Consider the following 16,716-nt stretch of genomic DNA (forward strand, 5'->3'; position numbering starts at 1 on the left):
TCATAAAGAGAGTCATATAAAAGAAAGTATTTTAAAAGGAAAAGGAAGCACACTGAATATAATGATAACCATGAAATTGTTAATATTCTTGATGGCTATAGTAGTGCAAAGGTTTTGTTGTTGAGTGAGAAAGTGTCTAAAAATGAATGGGTAATGGATTCTAGTTGCATATTTCACATCACACCTAGATTAGACTTGTTTGTTAATATTAATCATATTAATGGTAAAAAAAGTCTTAATGAGTAATGATAAATCATGTGACGTAACTAGGATAGGCAGTGTAAAATTCAAAATGTTGGATGGTTCTATTAAAATTTAGTTAATGTCAAGTTAGTTCTTAAGCTTAGAAGAATTTAATTGTTTTGATATTGTTAGATTCCATATTCCTTTAAATCTGAAAGTGTTGTCCTTAAAGTCTTGAGAGGTTCTCTAGTGATAATGAAGGGTAAACTAGTCCATGGGCTATATATACTAGATGGTATTGTTGTGGGGGATTCAATGAATGCTTTAGATAATTTTGATGAAACAATATAGTGGCGTAAAAAATTAGGGCACATAAGCATGGTTGGTATATTGGAATTATGCAAAAAAAAAAAAAAAAAACTTGATAGACTTTAAGAAAATTTCTAGTCTAAATTTTTATGAGAATTTTGTCCTAGGAAAAGCACATAGGTTATGATTTGTTGTTGCAACCCATAGATGAAAGGTTGTGTTGAACTATATACATGTTGATCTTTAGGGACCACCATAGGTACCAAGTTCTTTCTCAAATTCTCACTATTTCTCACTTTTGTTGATGACTATTCTATAAAAGTGTGGACATATTTTTTAAAACAAAAAGATCGAACTTTTGAATTTTTTAAAGAATGGAAATTATTAGTTGAAAATTAAACTAATAATGGTCTGGAATTTTGTAATAATCAATTTTATGATTTTTGTTAAAAAAAATATGAAATCTTAAGACATAGAACTTATACTAAAACCCCTCAGTAAAATGGGTTTGGTTAGAGAATAAATAGAACCATTCTAAATAAAGTGATATATATGCTTGTTGATTCAGACCTCAACAAGAGATTTTAGGCAGAGGCTACTTTTACTGTTTATTAACTTATTAATAGGTCTCCTTGTGTTGCTTTGAATTTTAAGACACTTGAAGAATTATGGTCTAAAAGACCTCCACAACTAAATCTTTTTAGGCCTTTTGGTTGTCTAGCTTAGATTCATATAAATAAAGGAAAATTAAATCCTAAAACACTTAGAGCTATCTTTCTAGGATCTTCTATGGGTGTTAAAGGGTACAAAATCTGGTTGTTAGATGAGTATAAATGTGTTATTAGCAGAGTTGTTGTTTTTAATAAATTAAAATGATACAAAGATTTGTTTGTTTTTAGTGATAGGTCACAGGTCCAAATTAAGGTGGAGACATTTGAGTTTAGCTCTAGATAGTCTAAATTGTCTAGTGGTAAACCTGACCTAAGTTGTAATACCCTCAAGTACGTTTCAGGAGCATTTGTGTCTTTTGGTTTTACTTTGAGAAATTTTCAGTTTTAAATGTATATGTTGAAATGTATGTGTGTGTGTTATATACAAAAATTACAAAAAGATAAAGGTATAAGTATAAATATATATATATATATATATATATATATATATACACACACAAAAACAAAGGAACATTTTATGCCTTTTTTCCATCTTCTCTCGTCTCTTCCAGAAGCTAGCAACTTTCTTCATGTTTTTGCTGTGTTTGTAAAGGAAAAGTGGGTGATTTGAAAGGGTTTTGGAAGATAATTAAGGAAGGAAAAGAAGAGGAAACACTTTGACAACCTTGGTAACCCAAAGATTTTTTTCCTTTCCCTTTACCTATGTTTATATATATTGGATGCATATTATATGAATATGTTAGTGTGTTTGGTGTTGATTTAAGGTGATTTTGGTGAAAAAAGAAGCAAAGCAAAGAGGAGGGAGCCAACGTGCAAATATTTGACTTGAAACAAGGTAAGGGGTATTATCTTTGATATTTTTCATGTTTTATGCTTTTGGTTCCTTGGCTCTATGTTATAAATGATGATTTTAAAGTTGAAAAATGTTGTTTTGTCATTTGGGGTATCTATGTGTGTGATTTTGTTCATGACAAAGAGTTGGATAATATTTACAATTTTACCATTGAATTTGCCCCATGTTTTGACTACCTTATTTGATGAATCATGAGTGCTATTATAGTTTGTTGGAAAACTCTTTGAATTCTCTTTTCAATAATATATAGTTTGTCTGAATTAGAGATCGTTTGGACTGCTAAATTGTATGAACAAAAAACTGCTCTACCAAATAAACAGTCTCATGAACAGTATTTCACAGTTTTTAGAAAGAAAGAAAGAAAAGGAGGAGAAAAAAGAAAGGAAGAAAGAAAGAAAATGAAGGAAAGAAAGGAGAAAAAAAGAAGAAGAAAAGAAAAAAAAGCAAGAAAATAAATTTGGGGCTCAAGATTCAGGGGTCGTCCCAAAAGTATGGTCTAGTGAGTTATGGATAGTTTTAGATGGAAGTAAGATTAGTAAGATATAATGCACGTATACATGCTATTAATTTTGAGAGGGCACTTTACATTACACTGCCCGCAGTAGGGAACGTCTGTGGTAGGACATAAACCCACAATAGGGTCCATTCACAGTAGAGCATGCTCGCTGTAAAGCATAATTCAGATTTAAAAATGGTATAGTAAGAGAAAGGAAGAGAGCTCGAGCTTAGAAAAGTGTTAAATCTTTGTAGTCAACTTCTAGGAAGTATCAAATAGGCACTAGATGGGATAAAGTATGACCTAAATAATAAAACATGAACTAGATTATCCCCTCGATTTTTTATGGAGGTTATGATGTGGGGTTGAGTCCCGAGAGTGAATTAGTACAAGAAAGAAGATAAGTTACTTAATTCTTTCCCCTTACTGAGTGTTTTTATCTCTCACTTCCTTTTCTTTCATGATTGTTGGTATGGGTGATCAAGGTAGCTGCGAGGCAAGATCAGGTCAGTGAAGATAGACCTAGGCTGGGGCTAGTTATTTATGGTTTTTGTTACATACATATGATACTATTCGTTTTTGGGCCTATTCAGATAGTTGTATAGTTGTATCTAGTAGCATATATATGATTACTCTATGATCTTAGATGTTTCAAGTGGGTTTTCATATGAGATATGTGCATATTTTGTTTGCTTCCAGATTTTTAGTTTTCTTAGAATAATTTCTAAACACTTTTAATGATGCATTCATTTTAAAGTTTTTTTTTTTTTTAAAATAGACGCTTCGGATATTAATTCATAACATTTCTCTTTTGATGGGTAGTATTTCTGAGGAGGGATATTACATAGGTTTGGATTCAATTCATGCTCCAAAGTATAAAATTCATAACTTGGGTTAGCAATCACCACTAGAGTCAGAAAGAATCCCTATTGAGTCTAAGAATGAATTTGGTTTGCGTGATTATCAATTGACTAGGGATAGAGTTAGAAGAAATATTAAACCATCTATTAGATTTTCTTAAGCTGATTTTGATTTCTTATGCATTTTTTATAGAAGATATTATTGAAAATGAACTATTAATTATGCACAGGCCTATAAAAGTAAAAGCAAATTTGAAATTAATTCTTTGCATAAAATCAGACCTAGACTTTAGTTGAATAACCTAAAAATAAAAGAATCATAAGATATAAATGGGAGTTTAAAAGGAAACCTAGAATTCTTGGTGTTAAAAAAGCTAGATTTGAAGTTAAGATTGTTGTTAAAGGTTTTTCACAGGTTGAAGACATTGATTATATGAAATATTCTCATCTGCTATGAAACATTAATTTATTAGATTGATGTAGTCTGTTGTTGTTATGCTTGATTTAGAATTAGAGCAAATAGATGTCACTACTACGTTCTTGCATGGAAATCTTGATGAACAAATTTTTATGGAACAACCTGAGGGGTTTATTGAGAAAGGAAATGAAAATAAAGTGTGTTTGTTGCATAAATCACTTTATGGTTTAAAACAATCTCCCAGACAATGGTATAAAAGGTTTGATGACTTTGTTTTGTTAAATGGTTTCTCAAGAAGCTCATATGATCATTGTGTTTATTTTGTGAAAACTAATGGTGACTGCTTTGTTTATTTGCTCATATATGTAAATGACATATTGATTGTTTCTAAAAGTATGAATGAATTGAAAGGCATGCTTAAAACAGAATTCGAAATGAAGGACTTAGTTCTTGCAAAAAGAATATTAGGCATGAATATATTTAGAAATAGAGAATAGAATATTCTTGTATTATCTTAAGTTGTATATATTAAAAAGGTGTTATAAATATATCAAATGATAGATGCTAAACTTGTTAGTATTCCAATGAGTGCTTATTTTAAGTTGAAATCTGTTGTTAATAAGTTGAGTACTTCTTAATTTGATTTCATAAAAAGAATTCCTTACTTTAATGTGGTTGGCAATCTTATGTATGTTATGATTAGTACTAGACCTGGTATTGCATGTCATTAGCTTAGTAAGTAGATTTATGAGTAAACTATGTAAAAAACACTGGAATGCAACTAAATGGCTATTAAAATACTTGATAGGTATTGTTGATACTGGTTTGCTGTATAGTCTTGATAATATTAACCAATTTCTTATCAAAGGCTATTGTGATTCTAACTTTGTTATAGATTTAGATATGATAAGACCTTTGACAAGTTATGCGTTTACATTTGGTGGAATATAGTTAGTTGGAAGAGTAATGTGTAACATATTATTACCATTTCAACAATAGAGGCTGAATACATTGCTATAATAGAGGCTATGAAGGAGTCTTTGTAACTTAAAGGCATAACTACTGAGTATGGATTGTTAAGGCAATTCCAGTTTTGTACAATGACTCACATAGAAAAACAATGTTTTTTCATGAGAGAACAAAACACATTGATGTGAGACTACAATTTTTTTAGGGATATTTTGGCTATTGCATAGATTAAGGTAGAGAAAATATCAACTAAAAATAATCTAGCTGATATTAAGACCAAGGTTGCCCTTGTAAGAAAGTTTCAGTTAGCGTTAGACTTGCTCAAAGTTGGTGTCTAGTGTTTATTGAGTCCATAAGGGATATTTCTCTATGTCATGTGTCAAGTTTAAGCCAATGTGGAGTTTTTTAGTTGTCTTAAACTGTCATTAAGGATATAAAATGTAAATAAGCAAAGCAATGAAAGGTTATTAAGTCATTTAGGTGCAAGGGTAGAAGAGTAAATTTGTTGGGAAATAAACCCAGGTATATAAGGTTGTGTTTTCATTTTATTAAACACAAATAGCCTTCCTCTTTTGTTTTTGCTCTCTGGTCCGGTTGCAACTTGACCTTCGTCTACTAGGGTTTTGCAATATGTGAAGAAAACTCATCATTTTCTTTGGTCAGTGGTTGATCTTGATGGTCTAGAAGTTGTGTCTTCAGTTAAGATTTTGGAAAACCTCAAATGACTAATGTTCTTAGAGTGGGGTTAATAGGATTACTTAAAAAATTTAACCAAATAAATTCTTTTAACCAAATTTATACTCAAAGACAACCAAACAACCAATTTGAACAAAATAGTCAAGAATAAACAATATTCAACAAATTATAAAACACACAATACAAACATAAAGCTTGAAGTAAAGAGAAAACGATATAAATGATCAAGAGTTTATAGTGGCTCAGAGTTTTCTCTTTCAAGCCTTCTACTTTTATTTCTTCAAACAACCCACTTAAAGTTTTACTTGTAAAAATATTGTCTTTTTATAATAGTTTTTCAAGATTCTGCCTAAGAGCTTAAATATAAACAATTAAGTGTGTGAATGTCTCTATAAGGCTAATACAACAAGTAAGTGCAAATGTTTCTCTCAAATAAGTGAGTTGTAAACTTTGGTGAGAATTTTGGAGAATAAGAGAGTATATGATTTCGCATGAGTAATCTTCAACCTATTCCACATCAAAGACCATTTGGATGTTTTCAGTCTAGTAATCTATTATATAAAAGCTCTTATAAAATCTTAAGCAAGATTGATGTTAAGACTTAGATTAGGTTAAAGGGCAATTGTTGGGTTAATTGGTCTAATCGATGACATTAGTATAAAATTATTAAATTTTTACATATAATAAATATTTATTTATTAGATAATATTCAACAACTCAATGGTATTTATGCCCTAATAAATGCAAAACCCAAGTTCTCATTTCATTCCCAATAATTGGTTTTAGCCATTAGGGAATCATTATACCAATTGATATCAAACTGACATAACAGTTGAATCATGCTAAAACCTGAATTGATTTGACCAACTGGTTTGGAATTTAAAACAATGGTCCAATCAGATAAATCTTAAAGAGTAATTTTTGGATGATGACTAGTTTGGAAGAAGACTCTTTGTTGTGTTTTTTGTTGTATGTTAAATACAAAAACATTTTATGTACCCCCACGGCTAAAATGTAATACAGTGAATGGGCGGCCTACCTTCCAACCAGGGGCAGTTATGTACTCAGGGTCAATAGAACATGTGTACAAATAATCATGTGTCATCATGTGATTGAATATTATTTTATTTTTTATTTTTAATTGTTCAATCATTTGATAACACATCTTTATATGTGCACAAAATTACCCATAAAAATTACATACATAATACTTCTCATTGAGGGTAGGCACCTCAAATTTTTTAAAAAAGAAATCAACTAAGTTTGTAAATATTATTTTGGCCAAAGGACTATTTCCACCTAAGGATTGATGTTTTCCTAAGTATCCCCCCTTTAACTTTGAAAATCCTAAATACCCACCCATGAGAAGTTAAATTTAACGGTAGTAAGAGTAAAATCGTCATTTTATCTATAATATTAAAAATAAACTAAAATATAATCTCCTTTTCCTCTCCTAAACTTTGAAAACTAAAAGTTTTCCTCCAACCGAAGTTTTAAAAAATGACAGTTTCCCTGCAGGGTTTGGTTTCCAAATCTCCAATGCTAAATCTGGCAACATTACCAGCCGTTTATCCCTCCAGAAGCTTCCTTTCCCTCTGGCGATCTCTCTCCACCCATTTGGACATCCGTTTGACGTCGATCTTCTTCTGAAAGACGAAGAGCTTCATCTCCCAATGAAGCTCTTCGTCTCCCGTCATCTTTTAAGCCTCATTTGACATCGATTGGGTGTCCAAATGGGTGGAGAGAGACTATCTGAGGGAGAAGAAGTTTCGGGTGGGATAAACGGCTGGCAATGGTGTCGAATTTGGCTTTAGAGATCTGAAAACCAAACCCTAGGGGGAAACTGTCATTTTTTAAAACTTAGATTAGGGGAAAACTTTTAGCTTTTAAAGTTTAGGGAGGAAAAAATAAAATTTTAAGGGGTTAGGGTTCCGTTAAATTTAACTGTTTATGAGTGGGTATTTGAGATTTTCAAAATTAAAGAGGGATACTTGGGAAAACAACAATTCTTGGGTGGAAAATAGTCCTTTGGCCTACTATTTTCATTTTAGGTTTAATGTATGTTCAAGCGATAAGTCAAAATCCCTTAAAATTTGTAATTAATTTTTTATCTTTAAATCTCTAATTTTGTTTGTTAAAACCTCTTTTCAAAGTGAAAAATGTTGGATTCTTGTTGTTTTATTATTTTGTTTCATAAACACCATTTTCAACATAAAATTTATTCAGTAGATTCATGAATCAGTCAGTGATTTGTGCATCTTTTTTTAATATCTTTATTTATTTTTCCTTTTTTCATTAAATATTATACGTGTATGTATTCCTTATTAGCTAATAAGTGTAAGTTGCTTGTAGTTGTGTCTCATAGTTGTTTATTTCATTATCTCTTCAAATTGCTGAAGTTACGTTCAACATAAAAATTAAGATTTTGAATTCATATTTTTATATATATAAAACATATGAGATTTTGACAAAATACTGCAGTTATATTCGAAATATGAATAAAGATTTTGGATATATCAAATTACTCAAGTTTTCATACAATTTATAATGAAGATATCATTGATTGCTTTTAAACTATATTGAAGAAAAAAGTCGTGTTAAATTGAAATTATTCATATGCACCATTTTAACTTGATTTCATATTTAAATAATGGATATCCAAATATTCAGACTTTTAAAAATAACATTATAATTTTTATTTAAGTAGATAGGTCTTTTTTTTTTTTTTTTGTTCACTTCACAGAGGTTTTTTTTAATATAAAAAATTACATATGTTATTGCATTTTTTTCTTTTATTTTCTTGATATTGTATTATTTGCTTTACTCAAGATTAAATGATTTTTAAAAAATTTCACTAGTTGATTGACAAACAATGACTAAACTTGCACCTGAATTGAGTTGACTTGGTCTTGAAAGCCATCATAGCATAGTTTTATTTGACTTAAATTTGTTTTGATCGAACTCAAGTCAAACTTAAGTCATGAGAATGAGCTCTTTTTTTAAACAAAACTAAACTCGAGTTAGAGAGAGTTTGACTCTATCCAGTTAACATGCTGAGCAGCTAGCTCAATTTGTTTTAAACTTAACTTATGAATCGATTGAAATTATGATAAACAATTGTCAAACACTTTTTTTTGCCTATTATTGAATAAAATGATATTGTTTTGTTGATAAATTGTGACTTTAAAGCTAAACTATAAATTCAAGGTATGAACTCAAATCAAACTCTAATGAAACTATTTTTTATTCAAATTGAAAAGTGTTTAGACTTAGCTCAACTTATATTTACCCCTAACAATGGTGATAATGATGTCACCAAAGCCATTTTCAATAAAAATCCCAGGTCACCAAACCACATTTCTCATAGCCCATAAAGCTGCTGAATATATTCAATACAGGACGTTGTTGGAGATCTCAACGATTTTAGAATCTTAATACAAGCAAATAAAAACAAGATGAAGATAGGGAGGTTTTATTTTATTTAGGTATATTTATTTTAGGCTAATTAAAAGGAAAGGCAAAGTCCACAGCACATAAAGAATGAATCTCCAATATTGTCATAGAAAGGAAAGGTTAATTATATCTATAGTAGCATCATCACATGGCTTTAGCTATCAACTTAATTCTCGTACAAGGACAGTGGCCGCCAAGTTTCCAAATTGATTGATAACAAACATACATACCATCTTCTAACATCAGGAAAGCGATGATGAATAATTATTTTTCTTTTGTTGCTGGTCCGCAGTATAGAGATGAAATTGTTGAAAATGATAATTTATTAAAAAGGTCAAAACGTGGGATTGAGTAGGTGGGTAGCTGGGCAGTGCTCGTGTGTGTACGGTTTCTTAAGAGGAAGAAAATTGGGTTAGTGGGCAACACACCCCGCCAGTGGATGGCCTGAATACTATATGCTGTTGTTGCTTTTGTGGTAACCATTTCCCATCCCAATTTTAATGATACGTTTTTATGTTGATTTCTATCACTTTATAAATTCAAAGGGTTTATAAAGATCATTTTTATAATTTATCTACTACAACTTATATTAGTTTGTTTAGCTTATAAGTATTAAAAAATCTTGATAATTTTCTATTACAAATGATGATGTGGCAGGTAATATAGAAGAATATTATATTCACTTTAAATATTAGGTGGTTCAAATTTATGATTCAATTCGGTTCAAATCTATATATTTATATATTATTTTGATAAAACAATGTTATTTTATCAATAAGTCATAAATCTAAGCTATTAGTTTAAATCATCGATTTAAATCATAAATTCAAACCAAATTGAACCACAAATTTAAATCATTGATTCAATCTATAAATTCAAGTCATACTTAAGTTAAACTAAACTGAATCATTTGCTATTCATGTGAACTCCAGCAACTCTTAATTTTAGCTCAACAAACTTAAATAAGATTATTTTTTATTCAAATCGAACTTGAGTCAAAGAGTATTCAAACTTGACTTGATTTACATCCATCCAATTTATAATAAAATGTTTACCACTTTGAAAGTTTATTTTTTCACTCATATATTAAATTTATTAAAAAAAATTTGTTAAATTTTTTATAAAGTTGATGAAAATACTAAGCTAAATAATAGTTTCCCACAAAAATTTAAGTACTCAGCATTTACCCAGCATATTTGGGTGAAGTCTAATATCACTCAAATACACTTTCAACATTTTTCCAAATATATTAGTTGTCATGTTTGTGGGTTATGAAAAAGAAACCAATATTACCTCATACAATCAAATTATATATACTTAGTTTTGAGTATTCCAAATTGTGTATACACATAATGTGATTAAAGGATTTGATATTAAAGATAAAACAATATTCGTTTATATAATAATACATCATCTGAGTATTTAATAGATATTTAAAACTAAATACACATAACATTACTTTATTTGATAAATTATAAACTTATATAACAAATTTAATTGGTTTCTCAAAATTTAGTTGAATATGATTTTAAAATTGTAACATATGGTCATTAATCTGTCTCTATATTTTTTAAAGTTCAAACGAGGAGATAGTTTCTATGAAGATAATCTTGTAAGATTCAAGAAGCATTTTTGACCCATGTTAAAATTTTAATATTCTTCTATGATTCTCATTCACATGATCAGGTTTAGGTTTAGAGTTTTGAGTAAACTGAATTGAAATTGGTAAACTATTAATGATTCTCTCTGTATTTGTGGGTTTGGAGTCAAAATACAACCGTCTGAAAAATGAAGTGTGAAAGGATTGTGTTATGTCATACTAATAAAGAAGGAGAATTAAGATAAAACTTCTATTTTATTTAATATAATAATTATAGGTTCATTCTATTTTGAAAAGAGGCATGAATCAAGTAAGGGTTCAATTCACGTGGGTCATTGACCTATTGTCATTTCAACAATTCTAAATATATCACTCAAATACATGTTTAATATTTTCCAATATATATTAATTGCCATGTTTGTTGATTCAGTTGGATTCAATCTTGTTTTATTCGAATTTGAGTAAAAGGATTTGATTTAATTTTTAAATTGAACCAAATTTAAATTTAGAGGTGTTCGATTTAGTTTAACTCGAATTCAGTTCAAAATTAGTAGTTTAAATTTGTGGTCTTTGAATTCATGATTTGGATAAACTCAAATTCATAGTTTAAATTTATTGTTTGGTTCGGTTTAAATTGATGATTTTGTATATTATTTAGATAAAACGATGTTATTTTGTCAATAAGCCACGAACTTAATCCGCAAACTTGAGTCACAAGTTCAAACTATTAATTTGAACCATAAATTTGAGTCAATTTAAGTCACAAATTCAAACCATTGGTTCAAACTATAAATTCAAGTTAAATTCAAACTAAGGCAATCGAATAATTTTTTTATTTGACTTAAACTTGTGACATCTTTAATTTTGATTTGACAAACCCAAGAAGAATTATGTAATATTATGTAAATCTGGTTTGGTAGTTTTAAACTGGTTTTTTTGGTTCAACGGGTTTTTTTGGGTTTAATCGAATTTTAAATCAATTAATATTTATATATAAATTGAATCAAATTAAGAATTAGTTTAAAGTTTAACTGATTAAACCGATCAATCCAGTCCAATTTTAATAACACCGATCTCAACAATTTGCAACTTTGGTTTCACAACTTGACGTGAATCTTTATTTTTGTTAATAAAATCATAATGTTCCCATTTATAAAATGACAAAATTTCATGGCAAATTTACCTGCAAGGCCTGTAATAATTGTGCAGTCCTGTAATGATACAACTCAGAATTTCTTATCTGGGCAATCTGCAGAATTATTTCAGACTTGGAAACACCAGCTTTTGAGGTTAAAGTGAATCACCCACATCTTGGATCTAAAACTAGCAGATTCAATGTCATTTCTGATCATCTTGAAGCCATCTTTCAAAGCTTTCAGTGGCAATATTGTTTTGGGTAATCGACCAATTCAATATGTTTCCACTGTTGCCCATCACCTTTTCTACTATATAAATGAACACCGCAAATAATTAACGTATTCATGTGGCATAAACAAGGGAAATTGAAATTTTTCCCCTTTTTTTAACCATGTATACATATATAGTATCTATCTCAAAGCCTAAATAAAGATACTACAACAGTATTTCATTTCCCTAAAATACCCTCGTTGATATAACTCTCGCATGCAGAAAGAGAGAATTTTTTTCTTCAGCCTTTCAATAAGGAAGAAATCTCTGCAGCATAGGAAAAACACTTCTTCAACAGAGAACTCATATGATTGAACAATAAAACTCTTAAGCAAGTCATTATAAATGATTCAAATTGGACACAAGGGAGGAAAGACGAAAATTGGTAGATTTATTTAGAGAATTAACATTTGTTGTAAAGATTTTACAACAAAATCATCTACATTTAGGTCAATCTTGATTCAAGTTCATATGTTATATGTTTTCTTTATGAATAATTAAAAATCAAATAATGTATGATAGATTCATGTTCATGACTTCATGTGAAATTTAATTTTGTTGTGATTTCATGTTGTTAAACTGTTTAATGTTGTTATTTCATATTGTTTTCATCGTTTATAGTTGTTATAATGTTGTTTAATGTTAAATTGATGGTCAAAAAATACAAAAATTATGGTTTGAAAAATTTTCGATGAAGAACGGGTGTTCTTGTTCGCTAGATTGTCCGCTAAATGCAAAAAATGATCAGGTATTCTTGTTCTGTTGTCCGCCCCTAATAATCCCATAAATGCAAAGTACAGTACCGCGAACTTCACTGTGTCGTTGTCATTGTCTCCCCATATTTGATCGTCAACTGCTTACTCGATCTCCTCATGGGATAACAACCTGTGAATGTGAGGAAAGTATTCCTCTCTCAATCGAGACGTCCCTATGCAATCAACATAATTGGACATATCAATTCCTCCCCAAAAATCAGACCACTAACTAGCGTAAACTCTACAGGGCTGAATCGAAACTGAACACCATTTATTCTGAACAACATTTTTTTTTTTGAGTTCCCGTGGTTAATCATCCGAAATAACATCAATTGTATGAAAACGATACTAAACCATGGCTCTGCCAAATCTAAAAAATGTCCAAAACAGGTTATCCGAAAAATAGCTTTCTGAGTAAATGTTAGTTTTTTCCTAAGTATAGTCACCATGTCCATCTTCGTCCGAAGCGACATGTGCACTTAGAATCTATAAGCATCATGGAATCTGTATGCGCCCTCTAGGTAGTTGATTGCAAATGTCTAAAAAATATATTAATCCATTAATGTAATTAATTAAATATTAATTAAAGATCAATCAAACAAACTAGATTATCATTATTAAAATAACATGGGTGACATCAACTAATATAACATTCGAATAAAAATGTTGTCTGTATTTCTTTATCTTCTGGATACTTAAATAAATTTATTATTTAACGAAATAATATTTATTTCAAGAAAATAATATTTATTCTAACAAAATAATATTTACTCTAACCAAATAAAAATATATATATTTATTTATATACCACACTTCATATGCCAAGTAGATATTGAATAACTAACAAAAATAATATTTATTTTAACAAGAAATATTTCAAACAAAAAATATATATTTATTTAAATAAAAATTAAATAAAACCGAAATAAAAAATTTATTTAAATAAAAAATAAAGGGGTTGGCCCAAAAAGCTGGCGATGCCAACCCCTTCATTTTTTATACATACGGGTAGGCGGCAACCCCTCATATTTAGTACATGCCAACCCCTCATATTTAAGGTGGGGTTACGCCAACCCCTCATATTTTTTGTTAGGGGTTGGGCCAACCCCTAACCAACCCCCAAATTTGCCCGCCAACCCCCCTTCCAAAATAACCTTCCCAAGCCAAAATTAATTTCCTGATATTTTTTTCATTTTTAAAATTGCAACAATAGGCTAATTAACAATATCATTAAAATTACAATATTAAACAATATTTTCATTTACTTAATTGAATTCTAATATAATTAAATTGAATTGATTTACGTGAAATTCAAATTAAATTAATTTTGGTACGATACAATACATTTATGTTTCTATTTTATAGGAAAACCTCACCTATTGTCTTGTCATTATTTCACCTCTGCAAATCTAACAAATTTCGTCGGCCGATTGTTGCTTACTGAATTTTTTTCATATAAATTTGTGCTAACTTTATATCTCTTTTTTATGATATGTTTAAAATAGATATTCTAAAGATGAATATATTTATGCTATATATATATATATATGCTAAAGATGAAATTTTACTTCACGTGAATTTCATTGCACAAATCATTGCATTATCTTTTTTCTACAAGTCAAGTTATTCCCTACAAGCTTCTAAAAATTTTAAAATTATTCCCTACAAGCTCACATGAATATCCAATTCATTTTTGTCTTGATTTTTGGGATATATATATTGGTGTATTCTTTGCATATTTAACACTAAGTACTTCAGTGCATGTTTTTATAGGTGGTTTCTTAGATTATCTTTTTATGTGCTGTTTTAATATGAGATTGACGCCAACCAAAATTTCGACAAATAAGATTAACTGAGTTTACAATTTTTGTACATTTAATCTAAAAAATTTAAACTCAACAATTTTAAATACATTTGATCTTATCTAATACATATATATAAATCTTGTTTCAAATACTGATACTAACTATCTATACATATTCTCTCTCTATAGTGTATTAAAAGTAAGTAATACTGTAAACTTTGTTTTGGTTTCTTAAGGTTGAAGATAAGAGTAATTTAGGTATCTTATCATATAAAGTGGTAAAAATGTTTAGAGTGTAAAAAGTATAGTATAAATGTATACATGGGTCTAAATGAGGATAAAAATTTCAATTTCCTCATCAACAAACTGTCGAAAGATTTATATAGAGATGAATTTTTTCAAGAAATCACTGCCATACTTGGCAATGATTTTTCTGCAATTTAACCTTGCATCCATGGCGATCATTGCAAAACATGCTCTGGACAATGGTCTGAGCCCACGTGTTCTGGTGGCACTCCGGATGATAGTTGCTGCCACTTTCATTTCTTCTTTTGCCATTGTCATAGAAAGGTATCTCTAACTCTAACTCTCTCTGTGTGAATTCTAATCAAATTTTACAGTGTTATTCATATATATTATTTTCCCAGGAACACCCGGCCCACGATGACATTCTCCACTTTTTCTAAGATCGTATTGCTTAGTTTGTTCGAGTAAGAATTTCACTCACCCACCTACATTATTTTCTTTTACCATACGCAACAACACTGGAGAGTAATATGCAATTATATATATGTCTACAGGCCTGTGTTTTGCCAAAATTTGTTCTATACTGGGATGAAATACACTACTGCAACATTTACTGTTGCCATGAGCAATATTCTTCCTGCCATGGCATTTATAATGGCTTGGATTTTTAGGTAATTGACTATTCTCAGTCCTTGTGAATGTTTGTGATGATTTCTAATCTTTGTGAATGTTTTGGTAGGCTTGAGATTGTTAAACTTAGGAAGCTGCATAGCCAGGCAAAGATACTGGGAACCCTAGTGGCAGTCGGGGGAGCAATGATAATGACATTTGTAAAAGGAACTCTCCTGGACTTGCCATGGACGAATGGAAGAACCATAATTTTTATGAAATCTGCAATTGATGTACAACATACAGATCTAATGAAGGGTGCTGTACTGATCGTAGTTGGTTTGTTTTGCTGGTCTTGTTTCATCATTTTGCAAGTAAGAAAATATTCCAATCTGCATATTTTTCAGTCAATTTCAGCTAAAAACAAAAATCAATTAGTATAATTCCAATCTGCATTATTTTTGCAGGCACATATATTAAGATCCTACCCATCAGTGCTCAGTTTGGCGGCTTTGCTATGCATATTAAGCTCCATGGAAGGCATCATACTAGCCTTCCTAGTTGAACAAGGAAACACAAAAATCTGGTCCATATTCAACCCAGATGGTAAACTTTTAGCTGTAATTTTTGGTGTAAGAATAAACACTGAGCTCCTCAAGAAAATCAAAATATCATAAAATTTTACTTAATTACCAGTGATGTTCTACTTTCGTGATATATCCAGGGAATGGTGTCTTGCTCAACCTATCTCATAATGGGCTGGTTAACGAAGAAAAGAGGACCAGTTTTTGTAACTTCTTTTAATCCTCTGGGGTTGGTTCTCGTCGCAATTTTCAGCTCATTTTTTCTAGCTGAGAGACTCTTCCTAGGAAGGTATGCATCATATGCAAAATCAAATTGAAGAGAAAATGTGAAAACAAACTTAATCAACTTTTTGCTGTTACTGTGATTAGGGTTCTTGGAGCAGTTGTGATTATCATTGGACTGTACATGGTGTTATGGGGTAAAAGCAAAGACCAACGTCGTTCAAATTCACAAAACATTCAATACGATGATGCCGCCGCCGCCGCTCCACAAAATCATCGACAAACGGCTGTAATCAATGGTGATATAGAGACTCCAAGCCAGTCCAATGTGATTGTTAATTAGTGAACCCGTGGCTCATGTATGAAATATTTCTTTGTATGAATGTAAAATACAGCCCCTTAGTTAGGGGCTTTTCTCATAAATACATGTAAACTTGTTTATTGCAAATCTCATCAACAATTTTTTTTTTAATGATTTATTTTATAAAGATAAAGAAAAAATTGAAAGGTATGTTGATGAAGATAGTGAAATTTTCCGAGAAAAAATAAATCAAATAAACATAGATTTGTCAAGAAAAAAT

General features: G+C 30.0%; 1 protein-coding gene across 1 annotated transcript; it reads left to right on the forward strand.

Moving 5' to 3' along the window:
• The first annotated feature begins 14,913 nt into the window (after nucleotides 1-14,913).
• LOC123205330 (WAT1-related protein At5g13670-like) lies at nucleotides 14,914-16,478 on the forward strand. The gene is made up of 7 exons (XM_044622282.1): nucleotides 14,914-15,044; nucleotides 15,122-15,184; nucleotides 15,275-15,391; nucleotides 15,460-15,703; nucleotides 15,797-15,961; nucleotides 16,054-16,202; nucleotides 16,283-16,478. The coding sequence occupies exons 1-7, from the start codon at nucleotides 14,929-14,931 to the stop codon at nucleotides 16,476-16,478; spliced, it is 1,050 nt and encodes a 349-aa protein (XP_044478217.1). The 5' UTR covers nucleotides 14,914-14,928.
• The last annotated feature ends 238 nt before the right edge of the window (nucleotides 16,479-16,716 follow it).

Source organism: Mangifera indica, unplaced genomic scaffold (assembly GCF_011075055.1).
Source record: "Mangifera indica cultivar Alphonso unplaced genomic scaffold, CATAS_Mindica_2.1 Un_0003, whole genome shotgun sequence".
NCBI classification, from domain to species: Eukaryota; Viridiplantae; Streptophyta; class Magnoliopsida; order Sapindales; family Anacardiaceae; genus Mangifera; species Mangifera indica.

Coding starts and splice junctions, on each gene's coding strand:
- LOC123205330 (XM_044622282.1), top strand. CDS start 14,929: ATGGCGATCATTGCAAAACATGCTCTGGACAATGGTCTGAGCCCACGT. Junction 15,392..15,459: donor ATAATGGCTTGGATTTTTAG/GTAATTGACTAT, acceptor ATGTTTTGGTAG/GCTTGAGATTGTTAAACTTA. Junction 15,704..15,796: donor CTTGTTTCATCATTTTGCAA/GTAAGAAAATAT, acceptor TTATTTTTGCAG/GCACATATATTAAGATCCTA.